Raw genomic sequence first — 16,751 nt, 5'->3', positions numbered from 1 at the left:
ACTAAATATGTACGTGTGTGTGTGTGTGTGTATGTGTGTGTGTGTGTGTGTGTGCGCATCTTTTAAAATCTGGAAGGATATATATTAAACTTACCAACAGTTACTTCTGGGAAGAATATTTGGGGAACAATAAAATAACTTTTTATTTTTCTGTAGGATTTGAATTTTTGCAATAAATGTGTATTATTTTTATAATTAAAGAGATGAAAATAATATATCTGATAAGAGTCTAGTATCCAGAACATATAAAGATCTCCTACACCTCGACAACAAAAGTACAAACAACCCAATTTAAAAACTGCGTGAAGGACTTGAATAGACATTTTTCTAAAGATGTACAAATGGCAAACAAGCACATGAAAAGATACTCAACATTGTTAACATTAGGGAAATGCAAGTCAAAACTACAATGAGATACCACTTCATACTCACGAGCATGGTAATAATAACAATAACAGTAACAACAATAAGTACTGGCAAGGAGATGGGGAAATTAGAATCCTTAAATATTAGTGGTAGGAATGTAAAATGTGTGGTCCCTGTGAAAAAGTTTAGCAGATCCTCAGAAAGTCAGAGTTATCACATGACCCAGCAATTCCACTCATATGTATATACCCAAGAAAACTGAAAGCATGTTCATAGCAGCATTATACGTAATAGCCAAAAAGTGGAAACAACTCAAATATTCATCAGCTTATGAAAGGATAAATAAAATGTGGCATATCCACACAATGCAATATTATGTGGCAATAAAAAAGAATGAAGTACTGATACATGTTACAACATGGATGAACACCGAAAATATTATGCTAAGTGAAAAAAGCCAGTCACAAAAGACCACATACTGTGTGATTCCATTCATATAAAATGTTAATAGGGAAATCTATAGAGACAGAAAGCAGACTAGTAGCTGCCTAGAGCAATCCCTAGGAGGGTGATTTGGGGTGAAGTGCGGAGTGACCGCTAGTAGGTTCAGGGTGTCTTTGTGGGGTGATGAAAAATGTCCTGAAATTGAACGTGGTGATGGTTGCACAACTCTGAATATACTAAAAACCTTTGTATTATACACTTTAAATGGGTGAATTATATCTCAATAAAGCTATTAAAAGATGCCATATGCCTATCTGGTTCTCGTCATTGAACAGTACTTGTCTCCTAGGTGGAAAGCTTAATGGCAGGCAGCATGTCTCGATCTCCTCACCTGTGGGATGGCAGTAACTGCTTCCCCATAACAGTTAACAATCACCACGCAGAAAAAGTCACGGGAACGCTCAGCAACAACAGTTAACTTGATAAGGAAGATTTTAAAAATAACATTATTTCTCATTTAGTGAATTTCTTTCCTTTCTTCACTGGTATCAGACCTGCATCACGGTCTAAAGGCTCTCCTTGTCTACTCCTGCTCCCTCTCCCCTTTATCCCCCACAAGAGTTTCTCCCAATAACTTTTCAGAAAAGTAAATATTGCTACTACCGCATTTTACAGCTGAGGAAACCGAGACTCAGAGAGTTGAAGTAACTAGCCTGAGGTCACACACCTCATTTCACTGGTTCTCTTATTCAGGTTGTTCTGACTGTAACCCTGGCTCCCCCAGGTATCAATTCCAGCTCTCCCTGGCTGAAGAGCAGCTACCCCTCCCTGTTAACGCAGCCTGGGGACCCTGCTACCCTGCCGTACCAGCTGCCCTCCCTAGAAAAACCTGGTCACCGTCCATGAGAGGCTGTACATCAGCATGTGCTGCGAAAAAACACCTGAGAAAGAGAATCCAGCCTAGGAGAACCACAACCCAGGGCTTTTAACTGTAATCTGGTGAAACTGCCTGGTCCGATCCCAAGGAGAATTCTCCTCCGTGCTGTCACCTTGGAACAAAGTCTGAGGGCAGGAGCCTGGCCTAGGCATAAGGTCTATCGTCACTAGCAACGCCTGAAGGAAAAGTGGGAGCCAATGATGGCAATTATCCAACACTTGTGAGGCCTTGGGGAGCAGTTCAGTGGGCTGAGGGTGTCAAGAAGAGCCAAGGTCCCTTGGCCTTTCCAGAAATACTAAGCAAATCTCACACCACAGGCAGGACTAGTCAGCGGATTTTCTTCTTTGGGATATACCTTCCAGGAGGTCTTGGTCACCATAATTCATATTCAAAGAACAAACCAAGTGCTCATTAACAAACAAACTACAGTGTTCCTGAGCAACTTAAATTCCAAGATAATTACAACATAATGACTCAACTCCTCCCACCCCTAAAAATGGAGGAAAAGATAGGAAAAAAAAATGAACATGGGGCTGGGGGAGGGGGTTAGTGAGGAAGAGAGGGAAAGAGAGTGTTAAGGACTGAAAAAGAGCAGTCAGCAAACAAACAGAAAGAAAATATCGCTGGTTTTACTCCCAAATAACCAGAAAAAGAATGTTTCCAAGAACTCCTTAACCAGGAGAATTAGATAATAACAAATACTATAAGAAAAAGGAATTAAAGTTTATGACACACCAGGCCTCACTCTAGGAGTATCACACATAACATCCCATTATTCTTCAAAAAAATCATAGAAATAACGCCCATTTTACAGATAAGGAGGCTGAAGTTTCCAAAATTTAATGACTTGCCCAAGGTCACTACAGTGAGCACATTCCCCAGGCCTCTGTCAGCCAATGGCCACCCGTGGCACAGAGACTCCTTTGATGGGCAATCTTTGCTCAGGAACGCCCCATCAGCCCGGCTGACCTTCTCAGAAATGCACTGCAGTGTGAGGCGTCTTCTACCCAGTCCTCCTCTTCTCCTTTCTTCACCAGTGGCAGACCCGCACCCTGTCTCTTTCACAGGCCTTTCTGCCCATAAATCTCTTGCACATCTAATTCTGTCCTGGCATCTGTTTTCAGAGGACCCAAGCTGATATACCCAGAGAATGAGAGAACAGGGATTTGAACCTAGGTCTGTCTTACCCCAAAGCCCTTGTGCTTTCCTTTATACCCAGAGATTAACTGATAAATAAATCATGTTGCTAAATCCAATGACCAATTCTTAGACCTTCTCTTCCTTGACCCGTCAGCAATATCTGGTGTAGCTGATGAGTCCTTCCCCTCTAAAACAATTCCTTTGTTTCCAGGACCCCACACTCTCCTAGTTCTCTGGTCACTTATTCTCAGTCTCTCTTGCTGGTTCCTCCTTATCACCCTGACCCATAAACCTTGATGTGGACTGTCCAAGGCTCAGTTCCCAAACCCTTCTCTTCATTATCTGTATTTATTCTCTAAAATAATCTCATCTAATTTCATGGCTTCTTCTACATGTTCATGCTTCCCAGATTTCTCTCTTGAGCCCACACCTGTCACCAGAACTCTAAACTTACATACCTAACAGCCTACTTGACCTCTCCACTTGGATGTCTAGTAGAATCTCAAAATAAATATGGACAAAACCTGCTCTTCCCTCACACCCAGCCTGTCCTCCCACATCTGCCCTATCTCAGTAAATGGAAACTCCATCCTTCCAGTTGCTCAGGCCAAAAACCTTGAAGTCATCTTTGAGTTCCTTCTTCCTAAATTTACAACCAATCTGTCAGCAAATCCTGGCAGCTTTTCCTTTAAAATGTACCCAGAATCTGACCACTTCTAACCAACACCATTACCACACTAGTCCAGGCACCATACCTAGATTACTACAATAGCTCCTAACCAGTCCCTGCTTTCACCCTCGCCTTCCTACAGTATAATTCTCAAAATAGCAGGCAGAATGACCCTTTCAAAACCTAAATCAGAGCATGTCCCTCCCTAGCTCAAAATCCTCCAGAGACTTCCCATTTCACTCCAAGTAGAAGCCAAAATCCTTATAAGGGTCTATTAGGACTATGATGGTTAATTTTATATGTCACAAGTGTGCCCAGATATTTGGTCAAACATTATTCTGGGTGTTTCTATGAGGGTGTTTTTGGATGAGTTGAACATTTAAATCAATAGACTGAGTAAAGCAGACTGCCCTCCCTAATATAGGTGGGCCTCATTCAATCAGTTGAAGGCCTGCATTAAAACAAAAATAATAGGGAATTCCCCTGAATAAGAAGGAATTCCTCCTGCCTGACTGCCTTCAAGCTGGAACAATGGTTTTTTCCTGCCTTCGACTCAAACTGAAACATCGGCACTTCCTGGGTCTCAAGCCTCCTGGCCTTTAGCCTGGAACTACACCATCAGTTCTCCTGGTTCTCAGGCACTTCAGGCTCAGATCAGACCCACACCATCAGCTCTCCTGGGTCCCCAGTTTGTCTCCCAAGACTGCAGATCTTGGGACTTGTCAGCCTCCATATTCACATGAGCCAATTCTTTATAATAAATCTCTTTATACACACACACACACATATACATACATACATCAATCTATCTACATATATGTATGTATATACATGTGTGTGTATGGATGTATATATATCCTGTTGGTTTTTTTTCTCTGGAGAACACTGACTAATAGAAAGACTTTACATGATACTGGCCTCTCCATTTCACTCTGACCTCATCTCCTATTTCTCTCCCCTCCCTTGTTCTGCTACAGACACATGAGTGCTCTCACTATTCCTTGAACACCCTAGGTGGACCCTCACCTCAGGGCTTCTACAATTGCTGCTTCCTCTGCCTTAGTGCTGAATATAAGCCTAGTCTGCTCTCTCATGTCCTCAGCTCTCTGCTCAATTATCACCTTCCCCCGAAGCCTTCCGTGAACACACTACTTAAAACTGCACCGGCTCACTACCCCCATCTATGACATCCTTTATTTTTTTTCTCCACAGAGAGAAAAATATGGCCAGCTGACACACACACTGCATGTGTGTGTTACTGTCCATTTCCCCAGTAGAAGTTCCACAAAGGCAGAGGCTTTGTCTAGCTTATTCACCGCTGTGTCCTCCATGTCTAGAACTATGCCTGACACATAGTAGGTGCTAATAAATATCTGCTGAATAAATTTACAAATACTCTAGAAGTTTCACATTTCAGCATAAAAACTTTATATTCTCATAAACGCAGTTAAGTGGTCACCTGGGGCCAGATGACTTGCAAAGGGTCATGGGGAACTTTCAAGATGACCGAACTGGTCTATATCTTGACTGAGATGGTGGTTACAGTCAAGATATATATTTGACCTATATTTGTCAAAATTCATCATCATGTACACTTGAAATGGGTTCATGTTTTATATGTAAGTTACATTTCAATAAAGTTACCTAAAAAAAAAAAAAAAAAAGGGGTTTCCCTGGTGGCGCAGTGGTTGAGAATCTGCCTGCCAATGCAGGGGACATGGGTTCGAGCCCTGGTCTGGGAAGATCCCACATGCCGCGGAGCAACTAGGCCCGTGAGCCACAACTACTGAGCCTGCGCGTCTGGAGCCTGTGCTCCACAACAAGAGAGGCCGCGATAATGAGAAGCCTGCGCACCGCGATGAAGAGTGGCCCCCACTTGCCGCAACTAGAGAAAGCCCTCGCACAGAAACGAAGACCCAACACAGCCATAAATAAATAAATAAATAAATAAATCCAAAGTTTAAAAAACAAAAAGACAAATACTTTATATTCCAGAGTGCTTCTCACACCAAAAAGTGGCACATAAATTCATTTCAGATTATGCATCCTGATTTGAGCTTTGGCAATTATGCTCCACATGGTTTGGGTTGGTATATAATTAAATTTTAAAATACCAATTACTGCCCCTTATTACAAAAAGAAAAAGTGCTCTCAGAGGTCCATAGACGTTAAGAATAGACTTTGATGTCAAGCAGACCCATATTTAAATCCTGCACAATTCTATCCTTATTAGCTAAATGAATTTGAACAAGTTATTTAACATCTCTCAGGCTTACTTAGCTCATGTATAAAAAACAGGGGATAACAGAATGACTTAAGTAATACAGCATAAGGCCTAGAATACAGTGTGCACTCAGTAAGTAGTCACTTTGCTTAATATTATTATTGCCATGCAGTGAGCCAGGAAGGCCCTTCAAATATCCATGGGGTTTCCTAAGAGAGTGACGTCAGGTTTGGGTCTGAGGACCACTGGAGGGGCCACTCGGGTGTGTTGCAGATGGTTGTTTGGCCCTGAAGTGTCCATGTCTCCAAGAAGCTCAGCAATATGCAGCACACTGGTGCAAACAAGCACTGAGACAATCAAGGAACAAAAGCTACACCAAGTCCCCCCACATTCCATTCACTTCTTCCCCAATTACGGTCCCGCCTCTACCACTTCCCATTCCCAGCAGAAGAACAGGAAGATCCTTAGGAGATCATTACGACACTGTTAGTAAACGAGAAAAAATTTTAAATGACCAAGATACTCAACAATTGAGAACGTTTTAATGTTATACGTAACATGCAAGCACTACGTATCCCTTAAAAAGAGTAAGGAAGAACTCTCCTCAGAGAGAGCAATGACACGTTAAGTTAAAAAAAGAAACTGCAGGGACTTCCCTGGTGGCACAGTGGTTAAGAATCCGCCTGCCAATGCAGGGGACATGGTTCGAGCCCTGGTCTGGGAAGACCCCACATGCCGTGGAGCAACTAAGCCCATGCGCCACAACTCCTGAGCCTGTGCTCTAGAGCCCGCGAGCCACAACTACTGAGCCCACATGCCGCAACTACTGAAGCCCAGGCGCTTAGAGCCTGTGCTCTGCAACAAGAGAAGCCACTGCAATGAGAAGCCCGCGCACCGCAACGAAGAGTAGCCCCCGTTCACTGCAACTAGAAGAAAGCCTGCGTGCAGCAACGAAGACCCAACACAGCCAAAAATAAATAAATAAATAAATTTTTAAAGAAAAGAAAAGAAACTGCATAAGAGTACGTGTAATATAATCCCATACCATTATAAGAAAGATGGAGAAGGAGATTTACACGTGTCTGAAGTTGCACAGAAAAAAATCTGGAAAATCAACGTGCTAAAAGTAGTGCCCTATGGAGAATAGGATGGAGGTACTTTTTAATTTTTTTTATTTTATTTTTTTAAATTTTATTCAATGAGCAAGTAGAAGGGATTCTTAAATTTATTTATTTTTATTTATTTATGGCTGTGTTGGGTCTTCGTTTCTGTGCGAGGGCTTTCTCTAGTTGTGGCAAGCGGGGGCCACTCTTCATCGCGGTGCGCAGGCTTCTCATTATCGCGGCCTCTCTTGTTGTGGAGCACAGGCTCCAGACGCGCAGGCTCAGTAATTGTGGCTCACGGGCCTAGTTGCTCCGCGGCATGTGGGATCTTCCCAGACCAGGGCTCGAACCCGTGTCCCCTGCATTGGCAGGCAGATTCTCAACCACTGCGCCACCAGGGAAGCCCGGTACTTTTTTATTTAATCCTACTTAAAGTAAAACCAACGCAGACACTGACAAGAATAATGAAAGAGGAGGACAATACAGGAAGGATGCAACTTCGCGGGGGAATGAGTCAACCTTAAGCACTTTGATTTCTTCGGTGAATTCATGATTCCTTACAGCTTTCTTTAAAGCCAGACACGAACTCAGTGCTCTCAAACCAAAGCACCCTCATTCTACTTTGTGTGGTTTTCTCATCAATATTTGGTAAAACAGTAAGTAAGGGAGTATTTGTTTGTTTGTTTGGGGGCATAATGAAGATGTGAATGGGGTGGGGCCTCTGATCAAAATAAACTGCTCAAAACGTTTCAGGGTCCCTGATTAAGAAGTGGAAGACTGATATACCAGAAAAAGCTGCTATCCGGAGAAAACAGGGAAAAAGGCAGTAAATAAGACTTGAGTTCCATCGTGCTTCTGCCCCTTGGTAGCCCTATGACAGCGGGCACTGACTCCTGGGAGCTTCAGGTCTTCCATCGGGCAAGTGGGCATAAGAGCAGTCTCCCAACCTCAGAGCGGTGGTGTGAGAATTCAGGGAGAAACCCTCAAGCATTCAGCACAGTACCTCCAGGCATTACACCTGTAGTGCAGGTGGTTTATAAATAGGACCCAGAACTTGATTACATAAATAAGAAAGAAAAATAGAAGAAACTATTTCAGTGAATCTTGATTAACAGGAATGTTCAAAGAATCCGTCCAGTTGACGGACTGCTCTAAATGGAAGAACACTGGCCAGAGAAGAAAACAAAAGCTATACACAGTGTCACTGCGGACGAATGTAACCCAGAGCCAGTGAGGTCCAATGTCATTTTACTGAGGAAAGCCAGGAAAAAACTTGCACACAGCCACACACAGCTGGATTCGCAGAGGCTTTGAAAAGAAGGCTTGGTGATATGCACCACCCAGGCTCCAAGTTTGACCTGTTATTGCTTTAGGATTTATTCTCCGCCTACTTCCCAAAATGATCAGAGGCAGATTATAGGAAGAGTCACGTACTCAGTAGACTCATTTAAATAAGAATATAAGAATCAGAGGAGTGTGATGAGGGTGAGGTACCAGCTGAGATCTGTTGCAACTGAAAATAAAACTTAGCTCTGGGCAACATCCAGAGTGAAGGCAAAAAAGCAAACTTGCAGACTATCATTAGGCAGAGGAAGAACCACAATCAACCAGGAAAGGTAAATTTTTATAGAACTAAACTTGGAAATTTTATCATCAGAAACTGATCATGGGAATTTATGCTTCTGATTCCCTCCCACCTCCCAAACTCCTAACATAAGCTTTAGTGTGTTATTTTCCTCCTTGCAGCTTTGCCAATTACCAGCTGTGTGACCTGGAGCCAATGCCTTACCTCTTGGAATCTCAGTTTCCCCATCCTTTGAAGGGAGGGATGTGCCTATCTATTTATGAAAAGGAATGAAGGAACATTTGCTAGCATTAACTGGGTGCCTGATAAACATCAAAAGCTTTGTGCACATTATCTCACTGAAATCTCCCAATAACTATGTAAGGCCAGTCCCATAAATATTTTACAGAGGAGCTCTCTGAGATTCAGAGAGGTAGAGACAGTTGCCATTGTCACACAGCTGAAAAGCAGAAGAGTCAGAACTCAATTTCATGCTTTTGTGATACCAAGGCACAAATTTAACCGTTATTCGACTTTTCCACTTTTCCTGTATATGTCAAGCACCTAACAGTTCCTGGCACATAGTAGGTACTCAACATATCAGTCCCCTTCCTCACTCCTTCCTTTTCTCCTAAAGTAAAATTATGTATATATGGAAAAATTTACGTCTCCTGAAATAGTATTAGTATCTTACATTTATATAGCTTCTTTCCTCTAAGGAGATCACGCTACTTAATCTATTTTCTCTGCTAATCTCACCAAAGCTCTAGCTACCATTATGTATTATTTCATTTATTTTACAAATACGGAGCTAGAAGGCAGCAAGCTGTTAGGGTGACGTGCCCAGAGTCATATGGAAGTCACTGCCAAAACCAAATAAAAACCTTGGTCCTCTTTACATCTAAATCAGCCTTTATCCTCTCACATGACACAGCCTCCATAATAAAGAACAGATCATTCATTTTTTATCTGGAAAAGTACCAAACGTATAATTCAGTGAGGGGCCTCATGACCTTACCACCTTGTCAAAGGGAAGAAAGCGTATAAAAAATGAGGTTTGCAGGAGCAGACGGTTTTGGTCCGTCAACTTTCTCTTGGATTACACCCATTAACCAACATAAAATAATGCAAAATATAATGTAACAGATCCCCGTGTCTTTGGAAATTCAAGTTAAACTCACTGATCTTTCAAACTCATATACAAGGCACAAGGGCAATCATTAACTCGTGTGGGGCTGCAGAGGCGCACATTATATCAACGAGCTCTTTGAAAGAAACACATGATCTACAATGGGCCACTCTAAGAAGAATCCAAGTCAGCAACGAGCATTTAGCGGCATAAATTCACAGCATCGCAGCACTCTGGAGCTCCAGAAGGGACCTGGCCGACCACTGAGAACAACCCCTCCAGCCTGTGCATCAGGAACCCGAGGCTCAGGGAGGTTAAGTGGCTTTTCCAAGATTTCAGACAGGAGAGCAAGAACGAAAAAGTAAAGCTGCTGACTACTATCCATTCCATTTGCAAGTCTTGCTTCTGATGTCCATGAGTACACGTGGCACTTTCCAGAATTACCCATCTAGATAGAGAGTGCAGGAGAAAGAGCCCGGACTATGGTAACAGAAAAACTCAGGATTCAAGTCCTGACTGCTACTAACTGGCCATGTGATCTTCAGCAAGTCTCTTAATTTCTCTGAATTTCAATTTTTTCATCTATAAACTATGGGTAAGAGTAAATTCCACAAGTAAGCTGCCGGTAATATAAACAAGGGGCCCGGCACAGCCTTGAATTCCACAAAGGCAAACATCAGGTCCACATACATCCCCAGCACCCAGCACAGAGGCTGGAACATAACACATTTGTAGAAAATTTGCTAAGCGAATCAATGAACTAACCAAGCAAACAGGTACTGGACTTGAACTCAGGTTTATTTGCTTCTTAAACCCTAGGTTATATTGCTCCCAATTAACATGATTTCAAAGCAGAGTGTTAATTCTGACTTACAGAGTACCGAGTACACAATGGAATAAGGAGGCCATTTTCTGGCCATAAAGCAAGAAACAAGTTCAGTGGGAAAGTTCCTGGACTCTCAGTGTTGGTATTAATTCTTGTTGCTAGCATGGGTACATCATGAGGCGTTAGAATCAACTAAACCTGGGTTTAGGTCTCAGCTTCAGCATAAGCTGTGTGACCTCAGAGATATTACTTTACCTCTCTGAGCCTAAATTTCCACACCTGGGGAAAAACCTACTTTACAGAGATTGCGTGACAAATGAGGCAATCTCTATAAAGGAATACAGGACGATGTGTGGCACATAATGACTCAGCAAGTGTCACACTCCACTTCTCTTCTAGTTATTTGGAAGCTTCATTCATTCATTTCACTTAGGTCTCTGCTCCAACATCACTTCCTTCCTGAACCTTCCTGCCTACAATAAAACCCCCAACTCTCTCTATCCCCTTAGCCTGCTTATTTTTCTTCATAGTCCTTATCATCACCTAACATTACATTACGTATTTATTTGTTTCTCTTTTTACTGTGCCTACTCAACAATAAAGTAAGCCCTGGGAGGATGGGGACTTCTTGTTGTTTGTTTACTGCCCTATCTCAACAACTAGAAAAGGGCCTGGCATGTAGTTAGTGCTTAATAAATATTTGTTGAGTGACTGAATGAATGAATTCAACACTTATTTGGGACTTGCTAGATGTGAGGCACTGTGTAGGAAGAGGGGTTTAGAAACAACTAAGAAATGAGATTACAGAAGGAGAAACTGATTCTGCCTGCTATGGAATCTGAGAAGATTTATATCTCACCTGGACTACTGCAGTGGCCTCCCGACTATGCTCCCTGCGTCTGCCCTGTCTCCCTACATTCCACTTGTTAATTGGCAGCCAGAGAGACCTCCAAAAAGTCAACATCAGATCATATCACTCCTCTGCTTAAGTGCTTCCAATGGCTGCCCACTACAATGAGGGCACAGCCCCCACTCCTCACCACGGCCTGTAATGCCTAGAGCACCGTCCTCTCACCAGCCCATCACCCCCAGCCCCACTCTCTCCCTCCCTCACTGAGTTTCAGACACAATGGCTTTCTCTTCATCAAATACACCAAGGTCTTATCATTGCTTTTTTAATTTAAAAATAAACATACATTTTATGCATTTGAAACTCTAAGTTCTATATATTTACGTAATTAACAATATTCTGTTCTTATGCCTAAAATTCTTCAACAAGTGAGGATTAATGGGAAAATGACTCTTCAAGGAACTTGGGTTAGAGATTACAAGTGTCGAGATCTTTCGGACTCCGGGCCTTTGGGCTATCTGTTCACTCTGCCTGGAAAGCTCTTCCCCTAGGCTGGCTCTTCCTCATCATTCAACTGTCAGTCAAAATGTGACTTCCCTTAGAGTCCTCCCCAGCTAAAGCTGTCCCTGCCACCATCACTCTCATCAAGGCACTCTCTAATGGATCACACTGCCTTCTCTTTCCTCACAGCATTTCATTATTTGGAATGACTTTCTCTATTTATGTGTCCTATCTTCCCAATCCGAATGTAAAATACATGAGGACAAGAACTTTGTCAGATTCACTGCTGCATCTGAATAAGTAAACCGGATCTCAAAAGATGCTGGAGTCTGCCAGGATGAGACGTAAAGGTAAAGTACACTATCAGTCTAACAGGATCATGGAGTGTTGGTTTCCTTCCAAAGACAACTGCCCCATTACGTCAAAATATGTGAATTTCAGCCAGACGTACTTGGGAATGGGTACCCGAATTAGCGTCCCTTCCACTTCTGGGTTCAGATTCATTCCACTTTCTCTTATAGCCTTGATAGCTGCAGCTGTACACTGAAAACCAGATCAAAAGGTAAACAGAATTAGTAAATAATTATTACCAGATGCAAGCCCTCCATCGATAACTGGCAACCCATCTTGGCAGAACATGGAAACATTTAGTTCTGTTACCAGTAAGATCAGGAAGTTACATTGGTGTAGAGTGCTTTGATCAAGCTGAATAGCAAACTATGTCCACTCCTGGTACTAGTGTACCGCGGGAGGGAAAAAGCAAAGAGAAAGAAAAAAGAAAAAGAAAACAGCTCTGCTTCTTTGAAAAGATTTCAATGGTTTGAGGCAACACAGATCAAAACCACAATAAATCCTCAAGGGAGGAGGGCTGATCTGTGCAAAGACTGGTGTAAAGACAGCTGAAAGATTTTATACATTAAAAATTCCAGTTGACATTTTACACTCAAAATATACCAGTGCCGATTTGAAATGAGTAAATAAATTTAACTCATTCGCATCTATGCTCACACCAACCTCACTCATGTTTTGGCATGAGCAATGAATCTCTGCTGGTGTGTGCACCAAGAAAGGTAGCGTGAAAGATCTCAGCTCAAATCCCGGCTCTACTAACCATGTGACCCTGGGCAACAAGCTTGACTTCTCTGAGCCTCCATGTTGTAATCTGAGACCCTGCGGTACTGTACCTCAAAGAGGATTAAATGAGGCAACATGAGCCATGCATCTTGTTCTGTGCCTGGGTGCCTGTAACACCCAGGCAAGGGGTGCTATTATATAAACGTATTCAATAAATGAAGAACGCACAAAACCCCCAAATAACGATGAGCTGATATCATCACTTAGCTGATGCACTGCTGTCTTTTTTTTTTGTGACCGCACCACGAGGCATGCGGGATGCAGGATCTCAGTTCTCCGAACAGGGATCGAACCCATGCCCCCTGCAGTGGAAACGCAGAGTCTTAACCACTGCACTGCCAGGGAAGTCCCACTTTTTTTTTTTTTTTTAATTTATTTTATTGAAGTATAGTTGTTTTACAATGTTGTGTTAATTTCTGCTGTACAGCAAAGTGATTCAGTTCTACATATTCTTTTTCATATTCTTTTCCATTATGGCTTATTTCAGAATACTGAATATTATTCCCTGATGCATTGCTGTCCTGACATCCTCCAGGGTCTCTTCTGACACAGCCTTGCTCTCTAACGTGCCAGGTGGCACACTGGTACACTGATTTCCCCAAGTGCCTCATCTCACCTCAAGCAACATTATAACCACACCTGGCTTGCAATCCTAAAGCATAAAAGAAAGCAGTGTGGAAGAAAGATAATTTCACTGGCATGACAATGTGGAATTCATGAAAACAAGGCCTCTGACATTTTCAAAAGAATTTTAGGTTTGACCAGAGCCAATCCACATTGCTTGGATTCACAGAGCCAATTCCCAGCCTTGAGCTCCTCCCTAGACTTTCTGGTTTAAATAAATGGGGTTTGTTGCACACCTATTTTACTTTTCCAGGTTTTGTTTTGTTTTTTAAGGGAGTGCCTAGAAACCTCATCCATTTCATTTTTAAATGACCTGAATTCTACAGGGACATGACATATTATCATAAGGTCAAAAAGACAAACCGGCATTCCACATGCAGACAAACCATCCCCTCGGGCTACAGAATTTAACAGTGTGTCCACTGCTTAACACTGCAAATTCTTAAAATGTACCTCTGACCATAGACTACTGGAGCTGGAAGGGACCTGGGACATAACAAGGTACAGTCCCTTCCTTACGAATGCAGGGACCTGCTGGTAAAGGTCACATCCCTTATACAGAGATACAGTCCCTGAAAACCAAAAGCAAGGGAGTGAAGACCTCGCCCGTCATGCTTCCGGTTACCGGCAGAGTTAAGAGGAGACTTCGCTCCTCAACTCTCCATCCAGTGACGTTACTTTGTCTCTGTTACCTTCCAGACCCCCTAGCTCAATGTATTCAGTAATTGTGGCACAGGGAATTTGATTTTTTTCTAATAGTCAAAAAGAATTTGGAACTAGGTCTGGTGTATAAAGGGTATGGCCAAGGTAAATAAAAGAGCTGGATGAAGAAATGAAATTTTCCTCTGCAAGAAAACTGCCATCTTCCATAATAAAATGAAACACAGATTTCTAAAGTTAACAATAAAAGGAGAATGACCACTTTGAAGGAGCGGCCTGATTTCAAGTCTCCTAACCTTCCTTTTCTGAAGCTTCTCACTGACTGACTGATAACTCAGCTGGACCATCCCACCACCACCACCCTCCTTCCACACTCTGACCCAAGTGTTGCCACACAGCCTTCCCAGGCAAGCAAGGGAGTACCCACTGCTGCTTCCAAGCTGGGCAGCAACTATGTCTCAGTATTTATGTATTCCCAGTCCCAGGCTCAGGGCCTAGTGTGTGGTAAGTGCTCAGTAAAAGCTGGTTGAGTGAGTATATTAATGCACTGACTCAGACCTGCTAGAAAAACTCATCTACTTACTTTCACTTCATGTTTATAACTCTCCCACACACACAAAAAACCCTTATTTTATACTATTTTATACATGTTCTGTGTCCTTTCACATGCAGAAAAAATGTGAACCAAGAGAGGTTTCATTTGCAAAAAAATCTACTAAAAGAGGTAGTTCTAAAATACTCTAAACATGTATATTTTAGTTTGATATGGAAGGATACAGAAACTCAGGGAATTATAGTCATTTTCCCAACGTGACTTCCGAACTACTCGTGGTTCAGACAAAAAGGCATATACTTCTATCGCATTTCCCTCTCCTAGCTTTTACCCCCTCGCTGAAGGGCTGCCCACCAGGAGGCTGCTCTCCAGTGATAACACTGACTCACTGGTTGCAGCTGCTTGGAGTACTGGGTCGAGAAAGATCACAGACCCCACCTGGGGTCAGGCACGCAAGCGTGCTGCGATCAATTAGCAATGTCTGCTATTACTGTTCTTAAACTAATAAATCTAACTCATTCGCGTCTATGTGCATGTCTACGCTACAGGACAAAAGACGATGAAACTTTTGTAGACAGGTGAACAAATCCTTGACAATCCAGGTTCCAGTCAACAGCTGACTTGCAGGGACTCAAAAAATATTTGTGGAATTAACGAATGGATGGTGAAAGGAGCACAGCCTTTAGAGTCCAACAGACCCATGCTCAAATCTTGGCTCTAACACAACAGCGTGAACCTGCAGAAGAGATTCTACTTCTCTGAGCCTCAGTTTCCTCATCTATAAAATGGAATAAACTTTAATTTTAAAGAGCATCCGTAAAAGCTTTTGTACAGCAAAGGAAACCATAAACAAGATGGAAAGACAACCCTCAGAATGGGAGAAAATATTTGCAAATGAAGCAACTGACAAAGGATTAATCTCCAAAATTTACAAGCAGCTCAATATCAAAAAACCAAACAACCCAATCCAAAAACGGGCCGAAGACCTAAATTGACATTTCTCCAAAGAACATATACAGATTGCCAACAAACACATGAAAGAATGCTCAACATCATTAATCATTAGAGAAATGCAAATCAAAACTACAGTGAGATATCACCTCACACCAGTCAGAATGGCCATCCTCAAAAAGTCTACAAACAATAAATGCTGGAGAGGGTGTGGAGAAAAGGGAACCCTCTTGCACTGTTGGTGGGAATGTAAATTGATACAGCCACTATGGAAAACAGTAAGCAGGTTCCTTAAAAAACTAAAAATAGAACTACCATACAACCCAGCAATCCCACTACTGGGCATATACCCTGAGAAAACCATAATTCAAAAAGAGTCATGTACCACAATGTTCACTGCAGCTCTATTTACAACAGCCAGGACATGGAAGCAACCTAAGTGTCCATCGACAGATGAATGGATAATGAAGATGTGGCACATATGTACAATGGAATATTACTCAGCCATAAAAGGAAACAAAATTGAGTTATTTGTAGTGAGGTGGATAGACCTAGAGTCTGTCATACAGAGTGAAGTAAGTCAGAAAGAGAAAAACAAATACCGTATGCTAACACATATATATGGAATCTAAAAAAAAAAAAATGGTCATGAAGAACCTAGGGGCAGGACAGGAATAAAGACGCAGACCTACTAGAGAATGGACCTGAGGACACGGGGAAGGTGAAGGGGAAGCTGGGACAAAGTGAGAGAGTGGCATGGACATATATACACTACCAAATGTAGAATAGATAGCTAGTGGGAAGCAGCTGCATAGCACAGGGAGATCAGCTCGGTGCTTGGTGACCACCTAGAGGGGTGGGATAGGGAGGGTGGGAGGGAGGGAGACACAAGAGGGAAGAGATATGGGGACATATGTATATGTATAACTGATTCACTTTGTTATACAGCAGAAACTAACACACCATTGTAAAGCAATTATACTCCAGTAAAGATGTTAAAAAATAAATAGAAACACTTTTTAATGATAAAGATAATAATAATAAAAAAATATGTATATGTATAGCTGATTCACTT

General features: G+C 42.2%; 1 protein-coding gene across 2 annotated transcripts in view; it reads right to left on the bottom strand.

Annotated features, from left to right (window-relative positions):
* MRRF (mitochondrial ribosome recycling factor) overlaps positions 1–16,751 on the bottom strand; it is a 55,766-nt gene that overhangs the window by 20,159 nt on the left and 18,856 nt on the right. For both annotated transcript variants that reach the window (XM_059925539.1, XM_059925540.1), the window contains one exon: positions 12,206–12,297. In XM_059925539.1, the coding sequence (XP_059781522.1) occupies positions 12,206–12,297 (92 nt within the window). The remainder of the gene's footprint in view (positions 1–12,205; positions 12,298–16,751) is intronic.

The sequence above is a fragment of the Balaenoptera ricei genome, chromosome 6 (assembly GCF_028023285.1).
Source record: "Balaenoptera ricei isolate mBalRic1 chromosome 6, mBalRic1.hap2, whole genome shotgun sequence".
Lineage (NCBI taxonomy): Eukaryota > Metazoa > Chordata > Mammalia > Artiodactyla > Balaenopteridae > Balaenoptera > Balaenoptera ricei.
Note: the sequence above shows the minus strand (reverse complement) of the source record. Positions and strands in the feature narration are given on the sequence as shown.